The sequence below is a fragment of the Camelus dromedarius genome, chromosome 27 (genome assembly GCF_036321535.1).
Source record: "Camelus dromedarius isolate mCamDro1 chromosome 27, mCamDro1.pat, whole genome shotgun sequence".
Taxonomy (NCBI): Eukaryota; Metazoa; Chordata; class Mammalia; order Artiodactyla; family Camelidae; genus Camelus; species Camelus dromedarius.
Window position 1 is genome coordinate 23,717,769 of NC_087462.1, and position 22,601 is coordinate 23,740,369.

Below are 22,601 nucleotides of genomic sequence, written 5' to 3' on the forward strand. Positions count from 1 at the left end.
ACCCGCCGCCCGCGCCGCCGCCATGGTTATGTCCCAGGGCACCTACACGTTCCTCACGTGCTTTGCTGGTTTCTGGCTCATCTGGGGTCTTATCGTCCTACTCTGCTGCTTCTGCAGCTTCCTGCGCCGCCGCCTCAAACGGCGCCAGGAGGAGCGACTGCGTGAGCAGAACCTGCGCGCCCTCGAGCTGGAGCCCCTGGAGCTCGAGGGCAGCCTGGCCGGGAGCCCCCCGGGCCTGCCACCGCCACCACCACCGCAGCGAGGCCGCCTCGAGGCGCCGGCGCACACCCATCAGCACGTACACGTGCACCCGCTGCTGCACCACGGGCCTGCGCAACCTCACGCGCACCCGCACGCACACCACCACGCGCTTCCGCACCCGCCGCCGCCGCACCTCTCCGTGCCGCCGCGGCCCTGGAGCTACCCGCGCCAAGGTAAGTCCCCACCTCCGCCAGGAGGCGGCCTGGGCCACTGGGGTCGGGGAGGCCTCGGCGAGGGGCGGACTCGCTGCTGACCCGCGAGGCTTCCAGCGGAGGGCCTCCTTGAAAACCCAGGAGGAATCGGGCTGGGTCTGGGGTTGGCGACTGGCCAAGGTCTCTGAGGGAGGTTGGGGACAGGTGGCCTCACGCCCTGAGACTGCTTCCTACTCCGCAGCGGAATCGGACATGTCCAAGCCACCGTGCTACGAAGAGGCGGTGCTGATGGCCGAGCCGCCGCCGCCCTACAGCGAGGTGCTCACTGACACGCGCGGCCTCTACCGCAAGATCGTCACGCCCTTTCTGAGCCGCCGCGACAGCGCGGAGAAACAGGAGCAGCCGCCGCCCAGTTACAAGCCGCTCTTCCTGGATCGGGGATACACGTCGGCGCTGCACCTGCCCAGCGCCCCACGGCCCGCACCGCCCTGCCCTGCGCTCTGCCTGCAGGCAGACCGCGGCCGCCGGGTCTTCCCCAGCTGGACCGACTCGGAGCTCAGCAGCCGAGAGCCACTGGAGCACGGAGCTTGGCGCCTGCCGGTCTCCATCCCCTTGTTCGGGAGGACTACAGCCGTATAGAGGGGCGCCCGGCGTTCCGGGCCCCACCTGCAGACTCCTGGCCTGATTGCGGGGCTTTTTAAATGCTTCCCTTGGACTGTGGGGGGTGGGGGGGGGTGGGGAGGGAGGGATTTCTTACCCCGTTTGTTACATTTTGAGGATAATAAAGGTGTGTGATCTGGTTTGGTACAAGCGGAGGGGGCACCCACTGCTTGCGCCCAAGGTTCTAGTGGGCAGGCCTGCCCGGCCTTGGCGGGACCTTACCTAAATGCACCTTTAAGCTACAAACTGGCCAGAGGGTGCAGGACTAAGCCTGAGGTCTGCCTGCTTCAAACCAGAGGCTAGTAACCTCGGGAGCTTCAGACCCCACCTTCCTTGCCCATGAAGTCATGATGAGGTGCCCTCTACATCCTTGGAGGTGGGAAGACTTGGGAATGGGGTCAGGGCAGGCAGCCCACCCCAGATCAGCCCCTGGAGGCCCGGAGCAGCAGGCCTGAAGGGATCTGGATTTCTTTATTAACAGACATGAGCACGACCTGTTACAGAAGTTTGTGCTTTCCAAAAAACAGTTACTGAACGTGAAAAAGGAACCCAAGCAAAGAGGGAGGAGGTGGAGAGGGGCCACCCATAGCCCTGACCTGAATCATACCTAGGGCCTCCAGCCTGGGACCTGCCCAGCAGGAGGGGGCAGGAAAGGGCCGGGAAGCTGAGGGGCCCCAGCTGGGCCTGCTACTTCCTTCAGGCCAGGTGGGGAGGGGTCAAGAGGAGGCTGGGGAGGGGAGGGGTCCCAGGGAGCCAGAGCCCACGAGCCATTTATTGCCATGTTTTAAAATTCGTGCAAAATATCTGAAGCCCTGGACAGAGAATACAAAGTGATATTTTTCCAAGAAACAGAAAACTAGGAAAAGAGGTGGGGGGAACATTTTCCCACCAGAGCTCCGCCCAACGCCAGGCCCCAAGCAGGGTGAGGCCTCCACCCCGGCCAACTGAGTGAGCAGGGAGGACTAAGCTACAATCTGGACCGGGCGGGAAGGGGTGGAATTTGCAACAGCGTCTCAACTACCAACGGGAGGAAAACCAGTCAACTGTACAAGTCTCCTATCAACTTTAAAAAAAAAAGAGAAAAGCTGTAAAAGTCGGGCCCTGTGGGTAGGGAAGCGGCCAAGTCCTCGGCCAGGGCCGGAATCCAGAGTGGGTGCCAGGCGGAGCTGCTGCGAGTGCAGGCACTGCGGGCCGTCTGGCCAGAGGCCGGCGCAGGTGGGCGGCCTTGGCGAGGGCAGCCTGAGGGCAGGCACCACTGCTAGTCGCCACCCTCGAAGCCCTCCTCCTCTTCTGGTACTGGGTCTGCATCCCAGCAGGTGATGTCGATTTCTGCAGTGTGGGGAAGGGAGGGGAGTTAAGGAGATGGCCCAGCAGATCCATGCCTGTGTCCCCTCAACCCCAGGGAGCTGTGCCAACTGTGTGCTGTGAGGCTGTCTACACTTGAACACAGCACCGTGACCCAAATTCCTCCCCATCACCCATCCCAGCACTACCTGGAGGCTTGTTGTAGAACACAGGAGGCGGAGCCTTTGCGCAGGGCTCTTCCGATTGGGCAAATTCTTCCTCCTGTGATTGGCTGAAGTACCCCTCACTGGCCTGCAGGAGAAAAGCTCCATGTCACTGGGACCCACCCAGCAGGACTAGGGCTGACCTACCAGGCCTGAGCACCGTTTCCTTGACAACCTGTGATTCCATCAGTGGTTGCCAGGGAAACACAGATGCCCGTTTTGGGAATAAAAGCAGAGCCGGCCTCAGGGATGGGAAATGATACAGAGCTTACCCCCCCAACAATATGGGTCACAGGGAAAGGGGAAAAGGTACTTCCGTAAGCCTGAGGAAGGCAGGGTCAGCCCCCTGCTCCAGCCCTGACTATTTCCCCTCCCACCAAGCAGCCCCAGCCCCACCTGGGTCCCCTCCTTCTGGGTGGTCTCGCCATTGGTCAGCAGGTGGGGCTCCGGCTCCGGTTCCAGCTCGGGCTCCTGATCCAGCTCCTCTAGAGCTGAGGGCAGAATTGGAGCCTGGGGGGCAGCCAAGGGCTCCCCTTCTACTTCCTCCTCTGGGTCACAGAAAGTGGCAGGCGGCTCAGGCAGCTCATCGAAACTGAGAAGGTTGGCACTGCCTTCACCTGTTGGTGGCAGCGGCTCCTGAGCCACCTCGTCCAGCAGGGGCACCTCCGCCAGAGTGACCTCGGCACCCGAGGGTGGTGTGGGGGCCCTAGGCTCAGCCTGGGGTGCAGAGGCCCCTTCCCCATTGCCAGGCCATAGGTCAATGAGGCTGGCAGCGGCAGGGGTGATGGCGTTGGCAACAGCGGTGTCAGCAGCGGCAGTGTCGGTTTCAGTGGCACCAGCTGCTGGGGTGTCAGTGGTCGAGGCTCCAGCCCCGGCCGGTTCTAGAGGGGCAGCCAGGGCGGCCTGCTCTGTAGACACCATGAACATCAAGTCCTCTGTGGGGCTTCCCTGGGCCTGGGGGGGCTCCGCTGCCCGAGGGGGCTCCTCCTCGGGGCCACCGGCCCAGGCCTCCGGGGCTGCTGCTCTGGCTTCCTTGCTGGGCTCTTCACTGTCCAGGCCAGGGCTGGGCTCCTGGGTCTCTGTCACAGCCCAGATGGAGGAGACATGTGATCAGCTCCCAGGAAGGATGGGGGCCCTGGACAGCCACCCTCGACAGTACCTTGCCACCCACCGAGGAGTTGGCAACCTCCAGGAAAGACCTCTACCGAGACTTCCACGCAGAGTGCCTTCTGGCACCACTGGCCCCCGCTGCCCATCTACCTAGTGTCTTTAAACCACTCAGCTGCCCGGGAGGAAGGCCCAATCCCCACTCCAGGGAGAGACACTGAGGTTCAGCGAGGGCAGGTTTGACCTCCCTGCCACAGCCACTTCCAGGGCAGCACAGTCTAGGTGAGGGGTGGCCCAGATCCCTGGGGGGTCGTTACCATAGCCACTTGGTGTCCCAGCCCAGGGACGAGGGCCCCTCACTCACCTTGGGCTGGTGGGAGTGGTGGTGGCAGTGGTGGAGGTTGCGAAGATGTGACCTCATCCAGGGCCCGCTCGATCCGCTCAGCAACGGGCGTGGAGGCCGTGCTGGAGTCAGATGGGCTCCGGGCAGGGATGGGGGTGGGCGCCATCCTCCGGTGGCTGTCCAGGTGGCTGCCTATGGAACAAACCCCCAGGCTGGTCAGTGAGGGTCAGGGAGCCAGGTGGGACCAGGACTGTCCACCTTGGGGCCTGGCCAGCACCTCCTCTCTGGAGTCTGGGTGGGGGCTGGGAGCTCCCCAGGCCCCCCAGGGGCCAGACCACAGCTCCAAACCGTGTAAGCCAGGCCCCTAAGGGCCAGAGCCCCTTGAGGGCCAAGGGAGAGAGGCAGGCAGTACCTGCTCTGGGGACAAACACCAGAGATCAGCGTTCAGGCTGGGGGAGTGAGGGCAGGGGGGCTGCTGGGAAGCGGGGCCCTCCTTACCCCCCCGCGGAGGCCTGGGGCTGCTACCTACATGGGAGGGAGGAAGAGAGGTTTGGGGTGCGGTGACAGGTGATATAGGGAAAGGGAGTCCGTGGAGGGGAGGAGGAGGAAGAGGAGGAGGAGGAAGGCCCACTGTCCGATGCCTTTATGAAAGGGCAGTACGGACGACCTGCCAAGAGAGACAGACAGAGAGAGAGAGACAGAGCACAAGAGAGGGTCAGTCTCCCCCACCCGCCATGAGGCCTCACCCACCCCCAGGGCTGGCCCTGGATGTTCAAGCTGCCTTCAGCCAGAGCACATATTCAGCCAAGCTGGGCCAGAGCCTCAAGCCATCAGATGACTCCCACCAGCACCAGCCACGCACAGCAGAGAGCCTGACACACCACAATGTAGCCAGCCTCTGAGCAGCACATGCCTGGGGACAGCCTGCCCCACCCTCGGAGCCCCAGCACAGAGCCAAGCACACAGAAGGGGCAAACGCTCAGATCAGCAGACAGGGAGTGGAAGGTTGCTTCAGGGAGAGGCGGGAGCTACACAGAGAGAATCCAAACAGGGAACCCTGGGTATGGGCTGCAGGCTGCACCCGCTCAGGGCCAGGGCGAGAGCCCACCCAACATGCACGCGCAGCCCTTCAGACAAGACCTAGTTCCACTGGGGCAGGGCCACTCCCTGCATCCAGGGAGATGCCTTAGCCCCTGTCAGAGCTGCCCGGATGGCCCCCCAGCAAGACCCATTGCTCAGCCCAGGCCCAACACTGACCCCATCTGAGCCCCTCAGCCCTGCCACCTGGAGGCAGTGGGTGGAAGCACACTTGACAATCAGCCTTGCCTTCTCCAAGGGGTCCTTCGTTGGGCAAGGCTTTCCTTCCTAGACAGGTCCCAAAGGGGCTCAAGGCCAAAACTGGAAGAGTGGGGGTTGGGTGAGGGTGGGAGCTGGGACTACCTGGTCGGTGGTTGAAGGGTGAGGGCACATCGCAGCTGCCTGCGGAAGCCGATGCGACTCTTTCCTGCTGCTTAAAGAACTCCCGTGGGTTATCAGGTCGCTGGGCAATGATGGCCGCTGCCTCCTGGGGACATAAGGAAAGGGTCAGGGCCAGGCCGTGCCTGACTGAGACAGCGCTGCCCACCTCAGCTGTCCTGTCCCCCCAGCTCTCACCTCTACCTCCGATTCTGACTTCTTCATCTGCGTCTCTTCCTCCTCATCCCGCTGGTCACCCTGGAAACCAAAGGGACGGTGGTCGAAGCACCCCACTCCCACAGGAGCTCTTGGCTTTCTCACAGCCTCCATGCTTCCCTCACGACCTGGCACCACCTTCACCGCCCAGTCACACAGCACCTTCTCTCTGAGCAAGGCCCTCAGCCACCTCACCTCTGGTCCGGACAGGCCCCTGGGCAGCTCATCCTGCTCCTTCGCCCCCACATCCAACCAGGCACCCAGGGCCATCCAGGGGCACTCCCTACTTTGTAGCTAACTTTTCTTGACCCTCCTACCCCAGCACCTGGCCAACCGCGCCCTGATCACTGCTGCCTGGATGTCAGTATCACAACTGAAGCTTCTTCACGAGTCCCCAGTCTCCTTGCTCTTTTTCGCATTTCTACTCTACAGACCCTGAAAGGACCTTTCCAAAATGTTAATTAGTCACCACCACTTAAAATCAGGGAGGTTTCTGTGGTGCGGAGGGTATACCTCAGTGGTAGAGGGTGTGTCCAACATGCACAAGATTCTGGGTTCAATCCCCAGTACTTCCATTTAAAAAATAAATAAATACCTAATTACCTCCCCTGCACCCCCCCCCAAATCTGGAGGTTTCTTACTGAAATCAGGATCTCCAGAAGCCCTGGCAACACAGGCCTGGGTGCCCCAATGCGGCACTGCAGCTGCTCTTACATGAGGCCTGTGCTGTCCGGTTCACCAGTCCCAACGCTCCCTAGTGCCCTGCACCTGTCCACTTTACTCTGTTTTGAGACTGCAACCCCAGGACTGAAGTAGGTGGGGCCCCTTGTTTGGCCCACATTCCCCTCCCCCTACCTGATGTACCCCATGACCCCTCCTAAGAGTCCCCTCTGGCCCTGACTCGCCCACACCCTGTGAGATGTAGACATAAAAGTCCTCAGCACGATGGAGTCGCAGTTCCTAGAACATGTGTACCGTTTCTCTCCTCCTTGCCTTGGCAGGGGAGATGGATCTCTTTTCCCAAGTGCCCAACCCCCACCCTGGGTCCAACTCCCCCTGCTTCCAGCCTGAGCTCGGGCACTGCCCTGGCCCATTCAGGTCATTTTTTCTCTGGGCCCCCATTAGGTGTTCCGGGCATACACACAGATTACACTGTGTCATAACTTCCTTTTTCTGGATCATCTCCCCACACTCTGTGGGGGATATGGGATGAGAACGCATGTATGTGTGTGTGTGAGCAGCCCAAGGTTCAGTTCGTACCTGTCTACTCACTGAACTCACCACACCAAAAGCCTCAAGAAGGCTGTCACCACAAGTACCACTTATGTCTTCCAGAATGAAGTGTAAACTCCTTCTCTGACCTTGCTCTCTCTTCCCAAATTTCCCAATGGGCTCCAGTTGGGCTCCTTGCCTTCCTCAAAAATGTACATCACACCAGCCTTTGCTGTTACTCTGCCCCTGCCTAGTATGACCTCGCTAGGTTCCTCTGCCTCTTTCGAAAAGAGAACTGTAGGCAGCTGACCACAAAAATCTTACACACCAGCAATGTGAAAAGCACTGAAAGAAATGAGAGCTGAGGAGTAGGAGATAGAGATCAAGACACTAACCATAAATGTCAATGGCATTGCTATTGTACATCTTCAGATAAATGGAAGCTTCCAGGCAGCCCAGGCAAAAAGGGAACTCAGATAAAGAATGCAATTCTTATCAGAAGAGAGAAAGCAGATAGCTCCTTAAGCCAAGAGAAAGTATTTTATGGTTCTAAATTCCAAAGTTCCTTATGTGGGACCTTCTTTATCGGACCTGAAGTTGTAGGGCCACCATAGTGACCTGCTAGAACACCTACTGTCACTTGTCACATGAGCCACACTTGAAGGGTCATCTGAGACTATAAAGTAATGATGTAAGACTTTAAGCCTTTGCCTGAAACGTTGGTCATTGGTGAAGATGAGTGACCAGTAGAGGGGATTCACCAAACTATTCTTCCTACTTTTGTGTGCCTGTGTACAATTTTCTGTGAAAATAATAAGCTTTTCCAAAAAGACCTTGCACTGAATGGATAAACAAAATGTGGTACACACATACAACAGAGTAGTAAAATGGCTTTCATAAGGAAAGACATCCTGACACATGGCTGAAGTTTGAAGATACTATGCTAAGTGAAATAAAGCAGTCACAAAAGATAAAATAATTGCATGATTCCACTCATATGAGGTACTTAGAAGAATCATAGTCATAAAGACAGAAAGCAGAAAGGTTGTAGCCAGGGGCTGGGGGAGGGGGCAGTGGGGAGTTAGTGTTTCCTGGGTACAGAGGTTCAGTATGGGAAGATGAGAAGGATTCTGGAGATAAACAGTGGTGATGGTTGTATCATATAAATATACTTAATGCCACGAAACTACCCACTTTAAAATGGTTAAGACGGTACATTTTACCTGATGTCCATTTTGCCACAATTAAAAATAAGCTAATTCATCAATTAATTTTAAAAGGGCCTTGCTCTTCTTGTTCCCCACCATGTTTCTGACACCTGGCACATGGCAAGTGGCAAGCGTTTGTTGAATGAATGATTGAGGCTGGAGCTTACTAACCACACGTCCTCTCCACCCCTCAGGGGCTGATGTGACTGGAATGACCTATGACAGCCACTCAATGCCAGTGCCTGCAGGGCTGTCCTGCCATACCACCTGCAGGTGTGACCCTGGCACCTGTCTGAGTCCCCACGGCCCAACAGCTGTCCAGTCCCAATCCAGACCAGGACTGCCCACCTCTTGTCCTAAACTGTCCCATGCTCAACCCTGAATGACCTCAGCTATTTCTCAAATATAAAATTCAATTCAAAGCATGAAGATTTGACTCCACTGTGATTTTGAAAGGGTCAACCCACGAGGACCCTATGGGCCATCCCAGCGTTTGGAGGTTCAGACAGCAACCCCGGAACAAGGGCCTGCTCTGAAGGAGACACTACACATACTTGTGCACAGATGCTCAGAGCACCACCCCAGATTCATTCAGTAGCTCTGCAGTGTTCTCGTTGTGGGGACCAGGCCTTGAGCCCCATAAATGCAAGAAGTGGGTCTAATCCATCCACCCTGAGCCCCTTAGGCCTTGCTGGGAAGGGGCACAGAGTGCCTGGTCAGTGAGGGTCTGGTTCAAGGAAGATTTTTATCTTTCAGTCTGGAGTATAAACTTCTCCAAGGAGGTGTCCTCTCACAGGCAGGTAAGACAGCTCCACAGGAGGCGGTGGGAGGCCTGCCCCTGCACGGCACCCCACACCCACGCGGCAGGAGCCAGAATGCCCAGCTCTGCCCCTTAGACGCTGATCCCCACCCCCCTCTTCCCCCAAGAGGCCAGGAGCACAGGGACCATCCTCATTTCCCTGACCAGGGAGCCCTGGCAAAGGACTTACAAAGATAGACTGCTCCTTCAACCGCCTCTTGGCCTCCTCGGCTTCTAAAGTCTGCTGTTTCCTCCTGGAATGAGAAAGCGGCGGGCACCCGCTTAGGGCGGGAGCGCGCGGGGCCTGGAGCCCGGGCCCGCGCCGGCGGCTGCGCGCACCTGTGCTCCTCGATCTGCTGCTCCCGCTCTCGGTAGCGCCGCTCCCGCTCCTCCTGCTCCTGCCGCTCCTGCTCCATCCGCTCTTGCTCAAACCTCAGTCTCTCATCCAGGGCCTTCTTCCGTTCCTCCTCCTTCCTCAGCTCTTCCTCCTTCTGCAACCCCCGCCCCGTGCCAAGGCAGGGTAGGCCCTGAGCCGGGGGCCCGCCCCGCCACTCCAGCCCACCCCACCCCACCCCAACCCAGGGTTCTGAGAAGTCAGGGGTGAGCCGTAGGGCGTTAAGGCCAAAAGCGCTTGCTGTCCCATGCAGGGGAGCCCGTGGGATGGGCCGCACTGTTGGAGGGAGGGACTGAGGGAGAGAAGCCAGCGCTACCCCCAGGGTCGGGACACGGAGGCACAGCTCAGCCTACAGGCCGGGGTCGGGGTCCACACCTTGGCCTGTTCCCAGAACTGCTCGCGGTTAATCCGCTTCATTTCCACAGCTGCGTCAGTCTTCTGATAGGTGGTGCCCTGTAGGGTCAAGAGGCCCGGCGTGAGCGAAGCCCCCAGGCCGCGGGCTCGGGAGCCCCCACACACGAAGGGTGAGGACCAAGAGGGACAGGGCGCCGAGCCGCGGGCAGGGCCAGCCTGTCGCGGGCGCACACTGACCACCGGCTCGGCGTTCTCGTCCTCGCGCAGCCGCAGGCGGTGCAGCACGGGGCTGGAGAGCCGCGCCAGCCCGTTGGAGAGCCGCTGCCCGATGGCGCCCGCGTCTATGTCCTCCACGCTGCTGGCGTTCACGATCACGTCGACGCCCTGCAGCAGGAAGAAGGCGTGCTCAGGCAGCAGGGCTCCCTCCCATCGCACCCCCAGCACACAGACCCTGGCCTGGAGCCACCCCTGCGAGCGCCGACCCCACTCGCACCTGGAAGAACTCGGCCACCTTAGCCACGTGGCTGGCACAAGCGCACTTGCGGGCATCGGGCACATCTTCGCCAACCTGCAAAGTACCCAGCAAAGAAGGGGTCAGGAAAGGACAAGAGCTGGCGGCAGGCTGAGGCCCCCCAGCTCTCCTCCCTGGGCCAGTGGGGTTCTCTCCAGCACTGTCAGTGGGTGGAGCGGGGTGGAGGGTGACGGTTCTGGGGAGCCTTCAGCTCCCCTCCCCAGCCCCAGGCTGCATACCCAGTTGATGAGCACGTATTTCGGCAGAGCAGCTTGGGAGTCCTTGACGCTGCAGAAGCCATACATCACCTTCTGGTTCTCAAAGTGGCCCGAGAGCTCCTGCAAGCCCCCATCTGGGGGAATCAGGAGGGTGTCAGGCCCTGTCTCCTGAACCCCTCTCCCACAAAGAGCCTGAAACCTGAAGCAAAGACTTCTCTCTGGCTCGGCAGGCACCGCCAGAGATCTGGAAGTCCCAGAGTTCTGTGTTGGTGTGAAAGAGGCAGCAGGTAGGTGTGAGCTTTGCCTCTGAATCCCCTAGGACCTGATTCGGGGTAGGACTGAGGAAGTGTTTGTTCTTCACACATCATGTCTCATGTGGTGCTAGCGCCCAGTGAGGTAAAATAAAGCTTTTTTGGGCTCTGGAGACAGTGGGGTGATCTAGGCCACCCTTGCCCAGCCCCTTCCCGCCCAGCTATGTGACTCTGGGCAAGTCACTCTCTCTCTCCCTCTCTGAGGCGCAGTCTTCTCATAATCAAACAGGAAACAAAGCTCCCTCCCTCCCCACCCTGGGGACCTTAGGGATGACCGGAGGAGGACACTGCCAGACAAGTGTGGGTCGGCTGGATGCAGCAGGGAGGGAAGTGGCCTGGAGCCAGGCGGGTGGGGAAGAAAACAACTGGGTGGGGAAGAAACAACCAGAGGAGGGGGCGGAGAGGAAGGCGAAGGAATGGCTGGAATTCTTACCTCCTGACGCTGCAAGCTTGAGGTCATCTGAGCCATCCTCGTATGTGTACAGAGCCCTGGGGAGAGGGAGGGGTGGTTCGGAGAACTGACAGAGGCCAGGCAGCCAATTTTGGGTGGAGATGGCCCTGGGGGGTAGGAGGGACACAGAGGGGGCAGGACAGGAGGGGGTTTCCAGCCCAGCACTTGAGCCTTGTCGCCATAACAACAGGGCTAAGCACGGTGTCTGGCTGGAGCCCAGTGGGGGACAGTCTGGGATCCGATAGAGGGAGGCCTGGGTCAGGTGGGGAGTAGGCAATGGGGGAGAAGAAATCGCTGCCCAGTCACTTGCTTCCAGCGGGCCCATGTGTTGTATCCTCGGAGCCCTGGCCCTAGCAGCCTGCAACCCAGCCAGTGGCGTGAGATGGAGATTCCAAGGCGACGGTTCCTTGGTTACCGTTCCCTGGCTACCGCTCCTCATCCCCCATTGGCAGTTGCCAGGAACCTACCTGGTGCGTGCCTTGGTACCCACCACCCCTCCCCCTACAGCAAGGCGGGTGGGGAGAGAGAACCTGGTGCTGCTCAGCTCTGGGCATCCCCCAGTTACCATGGCAACCTGGCAATTGGCACGAGACTGGCCCACCCCAGCCGCATTCTCCTGAACACAAAGGACCCGGGGGACACGCCCTCAGCCTTGATCTCCGCCTCTCTGAAATGGGGATGAGGTCACCATGGTCACTCTTGGCTGGACTCTGGCCCCTGGATGGCAGTGCTCTCCAGCTCTTCCAGCCCTAAGCCACCTCCACCCTAGCTGAGGTTCTGGCCTTCTAGGACTGCTGGCCTCTCCTTCCCTCTCAGCTTCAGTGGAGAGCTGACCTAGCAGCCTTCCTCCTTCCTCCTCCTCCTCCCTAGTTTGTTCTCCACAGGCAGCCGTGGCACAGCATCCATTTCACAGAAGGGAAGACAGAGCTGTCTCCTCCGGAGGACCCACTCAGAGGACAGGCTTGGAGTCAGGAAGAAAGGCCTTGTTCTGGAGGCATTGGAGGCTCAGCCCCTCCCCAAGCTCCCCTTTCCCTACTGACGAGGCAAGGGGCTAGGAGGAGAGGAAGGAGCATAGCTACCCCCGGGAGACACAGAAGAGAAAGAGGGAGGGAGAAGAGAGAGAGAAGAAGAAGAAAGAGAAGAGAAAGGAGGGAAACGATGGCTGAAGAGAAAATGAAGGAGGGAGAGAGAGGAAGAGAAGGGGGAGGGAAGGAGAGAGGAAGGGAGGAGGGAGGAGAAAGGGAGAGAGGGAGGAGGGAAGAAAGGAAGGAGGGAGGAAGGCAAAGAGGGAGGAGGGCGGAAGGAGGACCTGGCCCAGGCCCAGCCCCATGAGGTCAGCACCAGCCACTGCCACAGCCAAATGGCCCCCCAGCCCCCAGCGTCTCGGGATCTCTCCCTCCTGAAAGGGACACAGGTGGGCTGTGGGGCTGGGAGCTCTTGGTCCAACTGTTGCCTGGGCCCCAGCCCCGGCAGCTGCTTCTCAACACAGCTGTCCCACCACCTGTCTGGCTGCCCTAACCCACCGCTGGGAACAAAAGGCCTTTGGAGAAGCAGGGTCTGCCCCTCTCTATTCCACAGATGAGAAACTGAGGCAGAACTCCAAGACCCTGGTTCCCAGACACTACTCTGGCCATCACACCTTCCTGGGGTGACCTGTCAGCCTCTCCCAAGCTCTCCGAGGGACCCTTCCTCCTCCACGGAACACCTGCCCTGCCCCTTCCATTCTCACCCCTTGCCTACCCACCTCCAGCCACCTTTCCCTGCTGTAGCCATGGCCCTTACCTGGGGGAAACCATAGCTGAAAGGTTTCAGCAGGCCTTCAACCCTGAGCTCCGCCCCACCTGCCTTTCCAGCCAGGCCTCCCTATCCATAACACACACTTGGGCCACGTTGGATTGGCTCCCTGAGTCCCAGCACAGTTCTGGATATCACCCCGCCCCAAACTGGAGCCTTTGCATACATGGTTCCCTTCACAGGAAGGCCAGACTAGCTTCTCCACCCCATGCCCCACCTTGACTGACACCCCTGAGGCTCCAAGGCCGGCTCCCCAGGAAGCCCTGCCCTGAGCTGCACCTCCCCAGAGCGCTTAACACACCCCAGCAGGGATGGAAAGAGGTACCTGAGCCTGCCCCGGATCTCACTAGACCAGTGCTTCTCAAACACATCCGAGGTGGCCTGGGCCTGGGTGGGTGGGAGTGGTGAAATTGCAAGGAATCAGGATGGGGGTCTCACCACCTCCAACCTCTGGAGGCAGACGCTGCTCCGGACTGAGAGCTTCGTGAAGGTGGGATATCTAACTCAGTCCTTCAACACAGAGCGCAAAGCAACACCAGGAGGTGTTTGTGATATTGACACAAACTCTGAGAAACCATCTCGGCCAGACAAAGTGGACTGGGGTGAGGTGGGAGCTGGAATGTAGCAGCTCCAGGGAGATGCTGGGGTCAGCTGAGGATGGGGGTGCTCAGGGCAGGTGGGTTCCTCAGGACAATCACACAATCATACTTTCAGGATGTTAGAACTGGAAGGGCCTTGGGTATCCCAAATATAGCTGAGCCCAATCCCCTTTTCCTCCTTTAAAGAGGACCAGAGAGGTGCAGAGACTTCTGTGTGGTCACACAGTGAGCCAGGTCACATCCAGGACAATACTAGCTCTTCTGACTACACAACCTGACTTCCTAGATCCCCTGCTCCCAGCACCTGGGCAGTGGTCCATTTCAGAGGCCCTATTACCTAGGAGTAAGCTCCTCCCACCCCTGCCCCTAATCAGAGGGAATGTAAGGCAAGGCAGTGCCAAGTTCCCTTTGCCCAGAAAGCAATTTAACCCAAGACACCCTCCTCCGGCTTGAGAGTGTGGGGTCTGCCCCTGAGTCTTGAGAACCCACTGTACCCCTGGCTCTGTGCTAGGTGCCGAGTCCCCCTGCAGGATTTGATCTTCACATCCTTTCTACCAAATGCTTATCTGGGCCCTTGGGAGGGAGCAAATGTGTGTATGTTCGAGGGTGCCTGTGTACATCTGTGTGTGTGTCCCACACACAACCCAGATTGGGGGGGGGTGACGCACACCAGTGATGAATAACTCGCTTTGGCCACACGGATGCTGCTGGTGGGAGCCTAGGCCTCTGCTGAGCAGCATGTGGGCCAGCAGTGGTTGTGTGGCCCTGCACTGGGCCACCAGAGCTCTGCTTTTGGGAGGGTAGGGGGAAATGGGGTGGTGGTAGGCAGCACCCTCAGATTGGAGGGCGAGGGGGCCCTTCTGAGGTGGAGTGTGCCTCTCTAAGCACAGCCCAGACCCCAAGGCCAATTCTTCCACCAGGCCAAGTGGGCCACTTGCCCTGAGCTCCTCCCATGATCTCAGTCCCTCTGGGGCAGGGCTGGGACAACGGGTGGGCTGCCTGTCTGTTAGCCGGTGTTGGCCTCTCCTGTGACTGACCCGCAGGACAAGAGAGCGTGCCTGTCTCCCTCGTCTATCCCTCCAGGCCTGGCCGCCCGCCAGTGCTGCAGTACTGTGGCATGGACGCCTAGCCATCTTGTCCCCTCCTCCAGCCCCCAGGTCAGTGTCCCTCCTCGCCTGCCCTCCCAGCAGGAGGGTGAGGCCAGCCCAAGTGAGGCCCCTCAGACATGCCTTCACTCTGTGCCTCAGTTTCCTACTTGCCAAGGGGGGAAGAAGCCTAAGGAACAGCACGGGCACCTGCCCCAGAAGAGTATTTGGGGGAACGATGGTTCCTGAATGGGGCAGTGTGGAGCCCCTTGGCCTTCCTGCCCCAGACCAGGTGGTCAGTCCATCCCCTCCCACAGCTCAGGGGGAGACAACAGCTGGGAGGGCACAGGGCAGGCAGCCCAGCTCCTTCTGCACTGGGGAGCTGAGAGCCCCTTGCCACTGGGCCAGCCATGGCGCTAGGGGCCCAGTGGATCTACTCAACCTCTCATTCTTCTCTGGGAACTCCCTCCATACTGGTGTGCCTAGGGGCTTCATCCCAGGGACCCCACCTGGCCCCCTAGGCAGGCTGTTCGGCCCCTTTGGCATGTCTCAGTCTAGCTGCCTAGTTCTTGCTATCCCCTTCAGGTCGGAGAGAGGGCTTATCTCTGCCTCCTCCTCGACCCTTGAGAGGAACAGGAATCACTTGGCGGTGGCCATGTGGCAACGAGTGTCTTTCCATCACACCCCAACTCCGAGAGGCCCCCCGGTGGGCGGGGCGCCCCGGCCCCCAGCCCGCTGCGCTCCTCCCCCGCCCTAGCTTTCCTTTGTGCTGTGGCCGGGCCGGGCTGGGCCGGGCAGGCTGCGCTGGCTCTGCTAGCTCGGTCCCCGCCCCGTCCCTGCCCGGTCCTCGCCCGCTCGAAGGTGGCGAAGGTGCCCTTGGCTGCCCTGTGCACACCTGTCCCCCAGGCCCGGGGCAGAGGGGAGAGGGCGAGGGATGGGCCCACGCAGGGCCAGGAGGACCCGGGCAGCACATCTGGACCCCGCGTCTCTCCAGCCCGCGTCCGGCCACCGCTCCCACCGCGCGGCTGCGGCCGCCTCCGAGCGCTCGGGGCCCACCGGTGCCCCGCCTGGCCCGGCCCGGCCCCTCCCCCGGCGCGCACAAAGGCAGCCCCTCCCTGGCCCTCCCGGGCCGCTGCACCATTTCGGGGTCTCCCCCTCCCTCCCGGCTGCGGGGCGGCGGGGCCGGGTGGAGACAAAGGCGCGGCGGCGGCGGCGGCGAGGGGACAAAGGGGCCAGGGGGCGGGGGTGGGGGGCTCACCAGTCGGCCGCGCTCTCCTCCCGAATCACCTCCTCGTACGCCGCCAGCAGCTGCAGGCGGTGGCCGCTGAAGCTGACGCCGGCCATGCTGCGGGCCGGACCGAGGGCGAACGGACAGACGCACGGACGGACGGACGGACGGAGAAGGAGGGAGGGAAAGAGGGAGTCGCCGCGCCGCCGCCGCCGCCGCCTCGGAGCCTCTGCAGCGTTGCGAGCCGAGCGAGCCAGCGGCCGGGGGAGGGGAGCCGGCCGGCGGGGGGCGGGGGGCGCTGGCTCCGCCCGGCTCGCTCCCTCCGCGCGCTCGGTCCTAGCGCCGCCCCGGCCCGGCCCAGGGGGAGGCCCGCCCCCCCGTTCCCGGCCTGCCCCGGGGCGCCCCCACGCCCCTCACCCCCAACCCCTGTGAGCCGCGCCCTGGCGGTTCTACTCCCTGAGCCCGGGGACCATCCTTCCCACGTCCCAAATTCTCACCTACCGGGTCCCCAGCCTAGGCACTCACCCTCTGCTCACCCTCTTCCCCAGCCCCGTCACCAACCTCTATCCAGGCTCAGCTTCATCCCTCCCTTTTCCAGCTCCCGGCCCCAATCCCAAGTCCACTTCATTACAATCGGTCCAGCCTCACTCTGTCCTTAATTTATCTCCGCCCCAACCTCACCCTCGTCCCTGGTCTATCCCAACCTCCAGCCCCAACCCAATTCCCGTGCCAGCCACCCCTGGCACCCCCGTCTGCTGCCCATTCCCACCTCTGAAAGGCCCATTCCTAGTCCATCTCCATCACTGTCCGCTGCCGTCTTCATCCCCACCCCAAATCCAGCCCCTTTCTTTCCCATCCCAGCTCCAGCCTCACTCCCAACCCCAGACTTATGGCACACCCCCTACCCATTCATCAGACCCCATCCCTAGCTGCATCCTCCTCAGTCCAGCCTATCCTGTTCTCATTCTGATCCTTGATCCCAACCACACCCTTCCATTCCTGCCTCCTAGGCCATTCCCAGATCCAATCCAGCCCCTTACCCCAACATTTCCAGCTTCTGCCCCATGTGAGCACCCCTCCCTTACCAGCTACTCCCTGAGTCCTCTCAGATGGGGCCAGCCTTGGAAATCCTTTGCCTTCTCTCTCAAGGCTTAGGCCTCCCAGAGGAATCCCAAGTAGATTTCCGGAAGCAGCATCTAACCCCAGACTCCCAGGGCAGGGCTCCTCCAAGGACACTCCAGGGCCAGCCTCCTGGCACCTTTATTTCCCAAAGCTCTGAGCACAGAAAACACTGGGGCCTCAGAGGAATCCCCTGTAGGGAGGGGGACACCACTGCCAGGGGCTCCTGGAACATCTCTGCTCCTGTCTGAACTGGGACCCTGAAACCCGCTGCAGCTCTCAGAAGCCTTTACAACACCACCTACAAAGCCCCTCACCCCTGTCTTCCCAGAGGAGGTGACAGAACCTGAGCAAACTTTAGCTGGTCCAACCTGGGAGGCGGGCAGGCTGGGTTGGGTAACCAGCTGTGCCAAGAGGAGAAGGAGAGCAGTGTGGGCATTGATGCCCAGCAGTGGGTCCCAGCGCTTTGGAGTAGGCAGAACCTCTAAAAACTCAAAACATTCCACAGGCCCCAGCCTAGGGAACTCTGCGCCCGCTATGCCCACAGACCCCTGGCACTGGCAGTTTCTTCACGGCCCCCACGTGGAGCAAGTCCCAGGCAGAGTCCGTAGGATTCTGGGGAGAGAGGAGACCCCAAGAGGGGCTGAGGGGTGCCTGGGAGGGGTAGCAGGTCTCATTCCCTTGCTGCTTCCTTTGACTTGTCCCAGCTCAGAATGCCTCCCACTTCCCCACCCGAAGCCCCCTCCCCAGCCCCGTGCTCACTCAGTTTCACATCCAAAACACAGGAGTCCTACCTGCATGTGCTCCCTTCCTCAAATTCCTGTCTCCCCCCAACCACCTACAAACTCCAGCCACACCCACTCTTACCTCTTTACCATCTATATTTTTAAATAAACTTTTAATTTTAGAACAGTTTGAAATTCACAGAAAAATTACAAAGATAGTACATAGAGTCCCCATATGCCCCGTGCCCAGTTTTTTCTATTTTTAGGGGAGCAAGAAGGTTCCCCGCTTCCGTTCCTGGAGCCCACTCCTTCTGGTCTTCTCACCCTTCTCCCCTCCACATCATCATCATTCTATAATTTGTATATTTGTAATCTGTTTCTTCCTTCCTGCATTGTCCCTGTAACTGTTCTGGCCAAGGTCACCAGTGACCCCTAAATTGCCAAATTTAGTGGCCCCGTTGTAGTCCTGTTTCCTCAACTGGTGGAGCAGGGTAACCACTGATCACTCTCTCCTCTGCAAACCTGCCTCCCATCAGCCACCTGAAACCCACTCAGCCTTGGTGGGTGGGCGCTGGGTGACTCCTTGGAGGCCTTCCCACCAGGCTTTCATGTCTACCACTCCCAGCACTGATCACCCTTCAGGTCTCTCCCACTCCCAGATCTCAAGCTCCCAGCTCCGGCCCCCACACTGGGAGGCTGGTCCAATGGCTTCTGGGTCTCCAGAGTGTAAAAGACAAGAAAGAGGGAGGATTCAGACTCAGGAGCTGGTCACTTGCTGTGTGACCTTGGGTAAAACACTTTCCCTCTCTGAGTCTCCTCTTTGATAACATGTTGTGAGAATAAAAATGGGACTGGACGAAGGCTTAGAAAGCGAGAACCCCTTCCCTTTCCTCCTGGCAGCCCCACCCTCCTCCCTCCCACACCCACCTTCCTGCTCTGTGCTCCCCCACACCTCTCGGGGAAGACTTCAAGGCTGACATGTAGGTTTCAGGACTTTTTCAGCACCAGCTGGTGGAGCCTTCTTTACACTCTGCAGGTTGCTACCAAGGCACACCTTCGAAAGTTGCCCCCTCATCATTGCAATGCTCCCCGCACTTCCCGGGTCTTGTCCCTGGCACAGGGCCAGCCACTCCCACCACACTGGCTCTTCCTGAGCCGCACAGACCTTACTCCCCATGTGAACTTAGACTGCTTGGCCTTTCTTGTCTCCAGTTGTAAAATGGGGATGATAATGATGGTGCCCGGTCTGTCCTGTGTCACTTCAGCACACCACACATCCTCCTCACTTCCTCTTCTAGCACCCCCATTTCTCCATCCAGCTGGCCTGGCCTGGAATTTTCAGAAGTGGTTCCTGAGGCTACAGCTGTGGGGTCATGTGGGGGAGTCAGGGAGCAGGGGCATTGGGCATGGAGGGGAGCATCAAGTACTGTCTGCCCGATACATGGACGTCCGTGGTCAGGTATGTCTGCCCACCTTCCAGTTGACTGTCCACCGCACACTCCAGAGGGGAGCGTGTGATTCAGGATGGTGGGTCGGACCCAGTGACTGCGTCGGCAATGGACACATGACCCAAGTCAGTCCAATGGGTGTCAGCCCTGGGACTTTTGCTGGAACCATTAAGAAAGTCCTCAGTGGGGCTGCTGAGCTGGCAGGATGTGGGCCTGGAGCCGGCTGAGGGGTGTCTTTGCTGATAATGGGGAGAGTTGCCTGAGAATAAAGCCAGAGCTGAGAAAAGCAGAACGGAGAGATGGAGAGAGAGAGTGTGAGCCTGGGGAGGTGGGTGCAGAGAGGGAGCTGAGAGGGACTGTTGATAGCATCATCACATCCATGGGTACTGGATCCTGCCATGACTGAAGCCATTAACCTTTTCAGTGAAATGAGACAAATTATCCCTGTTTTTGCTTAAACTAGTTTGAATTGCAGGCGAAAGAGCCCTTCCTGGTTAATCTAGTCCCCAAGAAGTGATTGTTTTTGTCAGTGGCAAGGGACGTGGATGAAAGCTGAGTTGACCTAGTGCCCCCGGACCCTGAGCAGAAGAACCCAGGCTGGCCCTGGGACCCTCCCTGGCCACTCTGCAGTGACCTAGCTGCACAGTCTCCCAGGGCTGGCCCTGGCCTCCTGGGTTCTCTGCAGGCTCCCAGCAAGCTCCTTCTTGCCCCACCATGGCCCCTGGAACCCTACCCCACCTCCTACTTTAGGTCCTAATTGGGGAGGAGCTCTTCCTCTACTCTCAGGTTTGGCTTTGGACTCAGGCCAACTCAGGTTCGAATCCCAATCCCGGCTGCTGCTTCCTGTGTGCCATGGGGCCGGGCCCTTTAGCCCCTTCCCAAAGCAGGGTCATGGATACCTCGTTCCAAGGCCATGTGGGGCTCAGCACTGAGAAGGCAGCACCAGAATCGTCAGTTCCTGCCTGTGTACCCTGTACTCCTGTGAAACAGTCCGTTGCCCTCCACCGCCTCTCTCCCTGCTGACTTCAAATGAGCTCAAGCCGCTCAGAGCTGGAAAAAGCCCTTCCCTGGCCTGCTGTCTCTCCAGTTGCCCACTCAGCCCCCTGCCAGGGGCTCTGCCCCCTCAGCTGGGGAGACTGCACTCTCCAAGGGCGCTAATGGCCTCCCCTGCCTGGTACAAAGACATTTCCTGGTACCCTTGGCCTCCACTGCTTCGCCTGGCACCTAAGCCTGGGAACACTGTGATCCCTGCAGCTCCATGCTTGAGGGGAGGTGGCTGGGAGGTACAGTGGGAAGCACCTTGGCCTTGGATCTTTGGATCATCAGACCTGGGCCATTCCGGCTGGGGGGCTCTGGACAGGTCACTTTCCCTCTCAGAGCCGCAGGTTCTCATCTGAAACATGCCTTTAATGATATCTCTCTTAAGCATGTTTTGTTTTGTTTTGTTTTGCAGATTATGGCGGTTTTTTTCTTTTTTTTGAATGGAGGTACTGGGGATTGAACCCAGGATGTTTTTGGGGTTTTTTTTCTTAAGCATGTTTTGATGATTAAATGACATCTAAGCGATTGCTCTGCAGTTCCCGGCAGAGAGACTGGTGGCCATTCAAAGCAGGTACCTGCCCTATGCTTGTTTTTACTTCCATCAAGACCAGCTCTGCTTTCCCGAGATTCAAGATTCAGTCCCCAGCACTCTGCTGTCCCCTTACATCCACCCTCCACCTCCTTCCTCAGCCATTTTCCCCAGGCAGAAGCCTCCAGACTTCCCCCTCCACGCCGCTGGGCCGGCTGCTCGCTCCGCTGAGACGCTGAGACCGGGGCTGCCGGTGGTCCTCTGGGCCTGCTACAGCGCAGCCTCTTAAGACAGCTGTCTACACCCTCTCACCTCCACCCTCGACACCCTCCCCTTGTTCCTCTCACCCTGGCACCAGCCTCAACTCTCTGCTAAACTGATCTGGCAAACGTCACCTTGTTGCACAACGCCTTGGGGACTCCTTGGCCTTATCTGGCTGGTTGACACTCTCAGACTTCCGGCAGCACTCCTGCCCCGCCCCGGCTTCCCTGCCCCGGGCTCTCTCGGAGGCTGTTGTCCTCCGCCTCTGGCCGGTCCTTCTGCTTTCTCTGCCCTCCGCTGCTGCTGCTTCCTGCCTCTCAGCTCTCCTCTGTGCTGGGGCCTTGGCCGTCCTCACGCTGGATTTGGCACGTTTATTATTTTTTAATAGGATTTTTTAAAAATCTAACTTAGTTGCCAATATTGAAAAACCAGATTCTGGATGCTGTTGGTAAACTGGCAGATCTGGCCACAGCGCAGCATTCCCACCAGGCTGCCCCCAGAAGGCTCCCCACAGACGGCTCCCAGCGGCACTCGCCATGCGCCCTGGGCTCTTGCTTGCTTGTATCCATGGAAACCAAGGATGGACTGAGGGGCCTTCAAGGTTCAAGAGAAGTGGGAGAGAGTACATTTCTTTGTGGAAGTGAAAGATACTCTGTGTTTAATACACCAGGGAAGTCTAGGTTGAAAGAAGACCGAATCCTACCTGTTTCACTCTTGCTGTGAGCTGCCTGGGCCCCTCTCTGGGCATCAGTGACAGCTTCTGTGACAACTGTCCCGAACCTGCCCCAGACTCACTCCTGAATTGAATCCAAGGTAAATCTAGACTTGAATCTTCCGCCACTCCTTGAATTTGTCTCCTAAATGTCCCACAGGCACCTCATCCAGTCATCCAGCAAACACTGGGCGTCTATCATGTGCCAGGCACTGTTCTAGGCGCTGGCAAGACATCATGAGACAGACAGGAAGCCCAGCACTCGTGCTTCAGGAGTCCTCGAGCGGACACAACAGAGAGGCCCCTGTCTTCTTAAAGGGGACAGAGAATGCCCACAACCTCAGGTGTGCTGAAGGTCCTTGTGCCAGGGAGCCCCAAAGGACAGGTGGCCAAGCCTAGTCTGGAGCCTCTCCTCAGTCTCTCTCCAGTCTAAGCTTGGAGAGGAGAAACGACAGTCCCCCGGGGTGATGGAGGGCACCAGTGGGAAGCAGGAAGCCCTGGGGAGAGATGGAGCCACCACCAGAGCTGCCAGGTTTTGAGGAAGCAGACAGAGTGGGCTTCCGAGGGGGCATCCCTGGTGCACAGCGCTCAGTGCCAGCCAGTCCCAGGACAGCGCACCAGCTTTGGGCTGGGCTTCTAGTCTGGCTCATGGCTCAGTGCCTGTGCGACCCTGGTCAGGTCTCCTGAGCTTTCATCTGTAAAATGAGAGTAACTTGCAGACACCTCACAGGGTTGCTGCGAGGATCTTGCGAGACAAACAAGGAATGGCTGGTATATTCCGGATGCCCAGCAAACCTGCCTGCCTTCCTCTCCTTACCCCTCACCCCCCAGGTTTCCACTCTAGGCTCCCTTGGACCTGTCACTGGGTCCCAACTCTGCCATGTCGCTTTCTGCTCCTCC

At 59.2% G+C, this 22,601-nt stretch overlaps 2 protein-coding genes across 3 annotated transcripts; one reads left to right on the plus strand and one right to left on the minus strand.

The window, feature by feature from the left end:
* Positions 1-18: 18 nt before the first annotated feature.
* PRR7 (proline rich 7, synaptic) lies at positions 19-1,220 on the plus strand. The gene is made up of 2 exons (XM_031437881.2): positions 19-434; positions 655-1,220. The coding sequence occupies exons 1-2, from the start codon at positions 23-25 to the stop codon at positions 1,050-1,052; spliced, it is 810 nt and encodes a 269-aa protein (XP_031293741.1). The 5' UTR covers positions 19-22; the 3' UTR covers positions 1,053-1,220.
* A 305-nt stretch (positions 1,221-1,525) lies between these two features.
* Positions 1,526-16,125, minus strand: DBN1 (drebrin 1). Of its 2 annotated transcripts, XM_031437883.2 has the most exons (15): positions 15,897-16,100; positions 11,143-11,198; positions 10,420-10,532; positions 10,163-10,237; positions 9,907-10,053; positions 9,691-9,768; positions 9,261-9,412; positions 9,112-9,175; positions 5,685-5,744; positions 5,472-5,595; positions 4,561-4,698; positions 4,053-4,223; positions 2,978-3,660; positions 2,567-2,669; positions 1,526-2,402 (listed from the first exon to the last, which is right to left on the minus strand). In XM_031437883.2, the coding sequence occupies exons 1-15, from the start codon at positions 15,980-15,982 to the stop codon at positions 2,332-2,334; spliced, it is 2,121 nt and encodes a 706-aa protein (XP_031293743.2). In that variant the 5' UTR covers positions 15,983-16,100; the 3' UTR covers positions 1,526-2,331. The 2 variants fall into 2 exon arrangements, with proteins under 2 accessions (XP_031293743.2, XP_031293746.2); XM_031437886.2 differs by lacking the exon at positions 4,561-4,698 and having other exon boundaries at positions 15,897-16,125.
* Between the last annotated feature and the right edge of the window lie 6,476 nt (positions 16,126-22,601).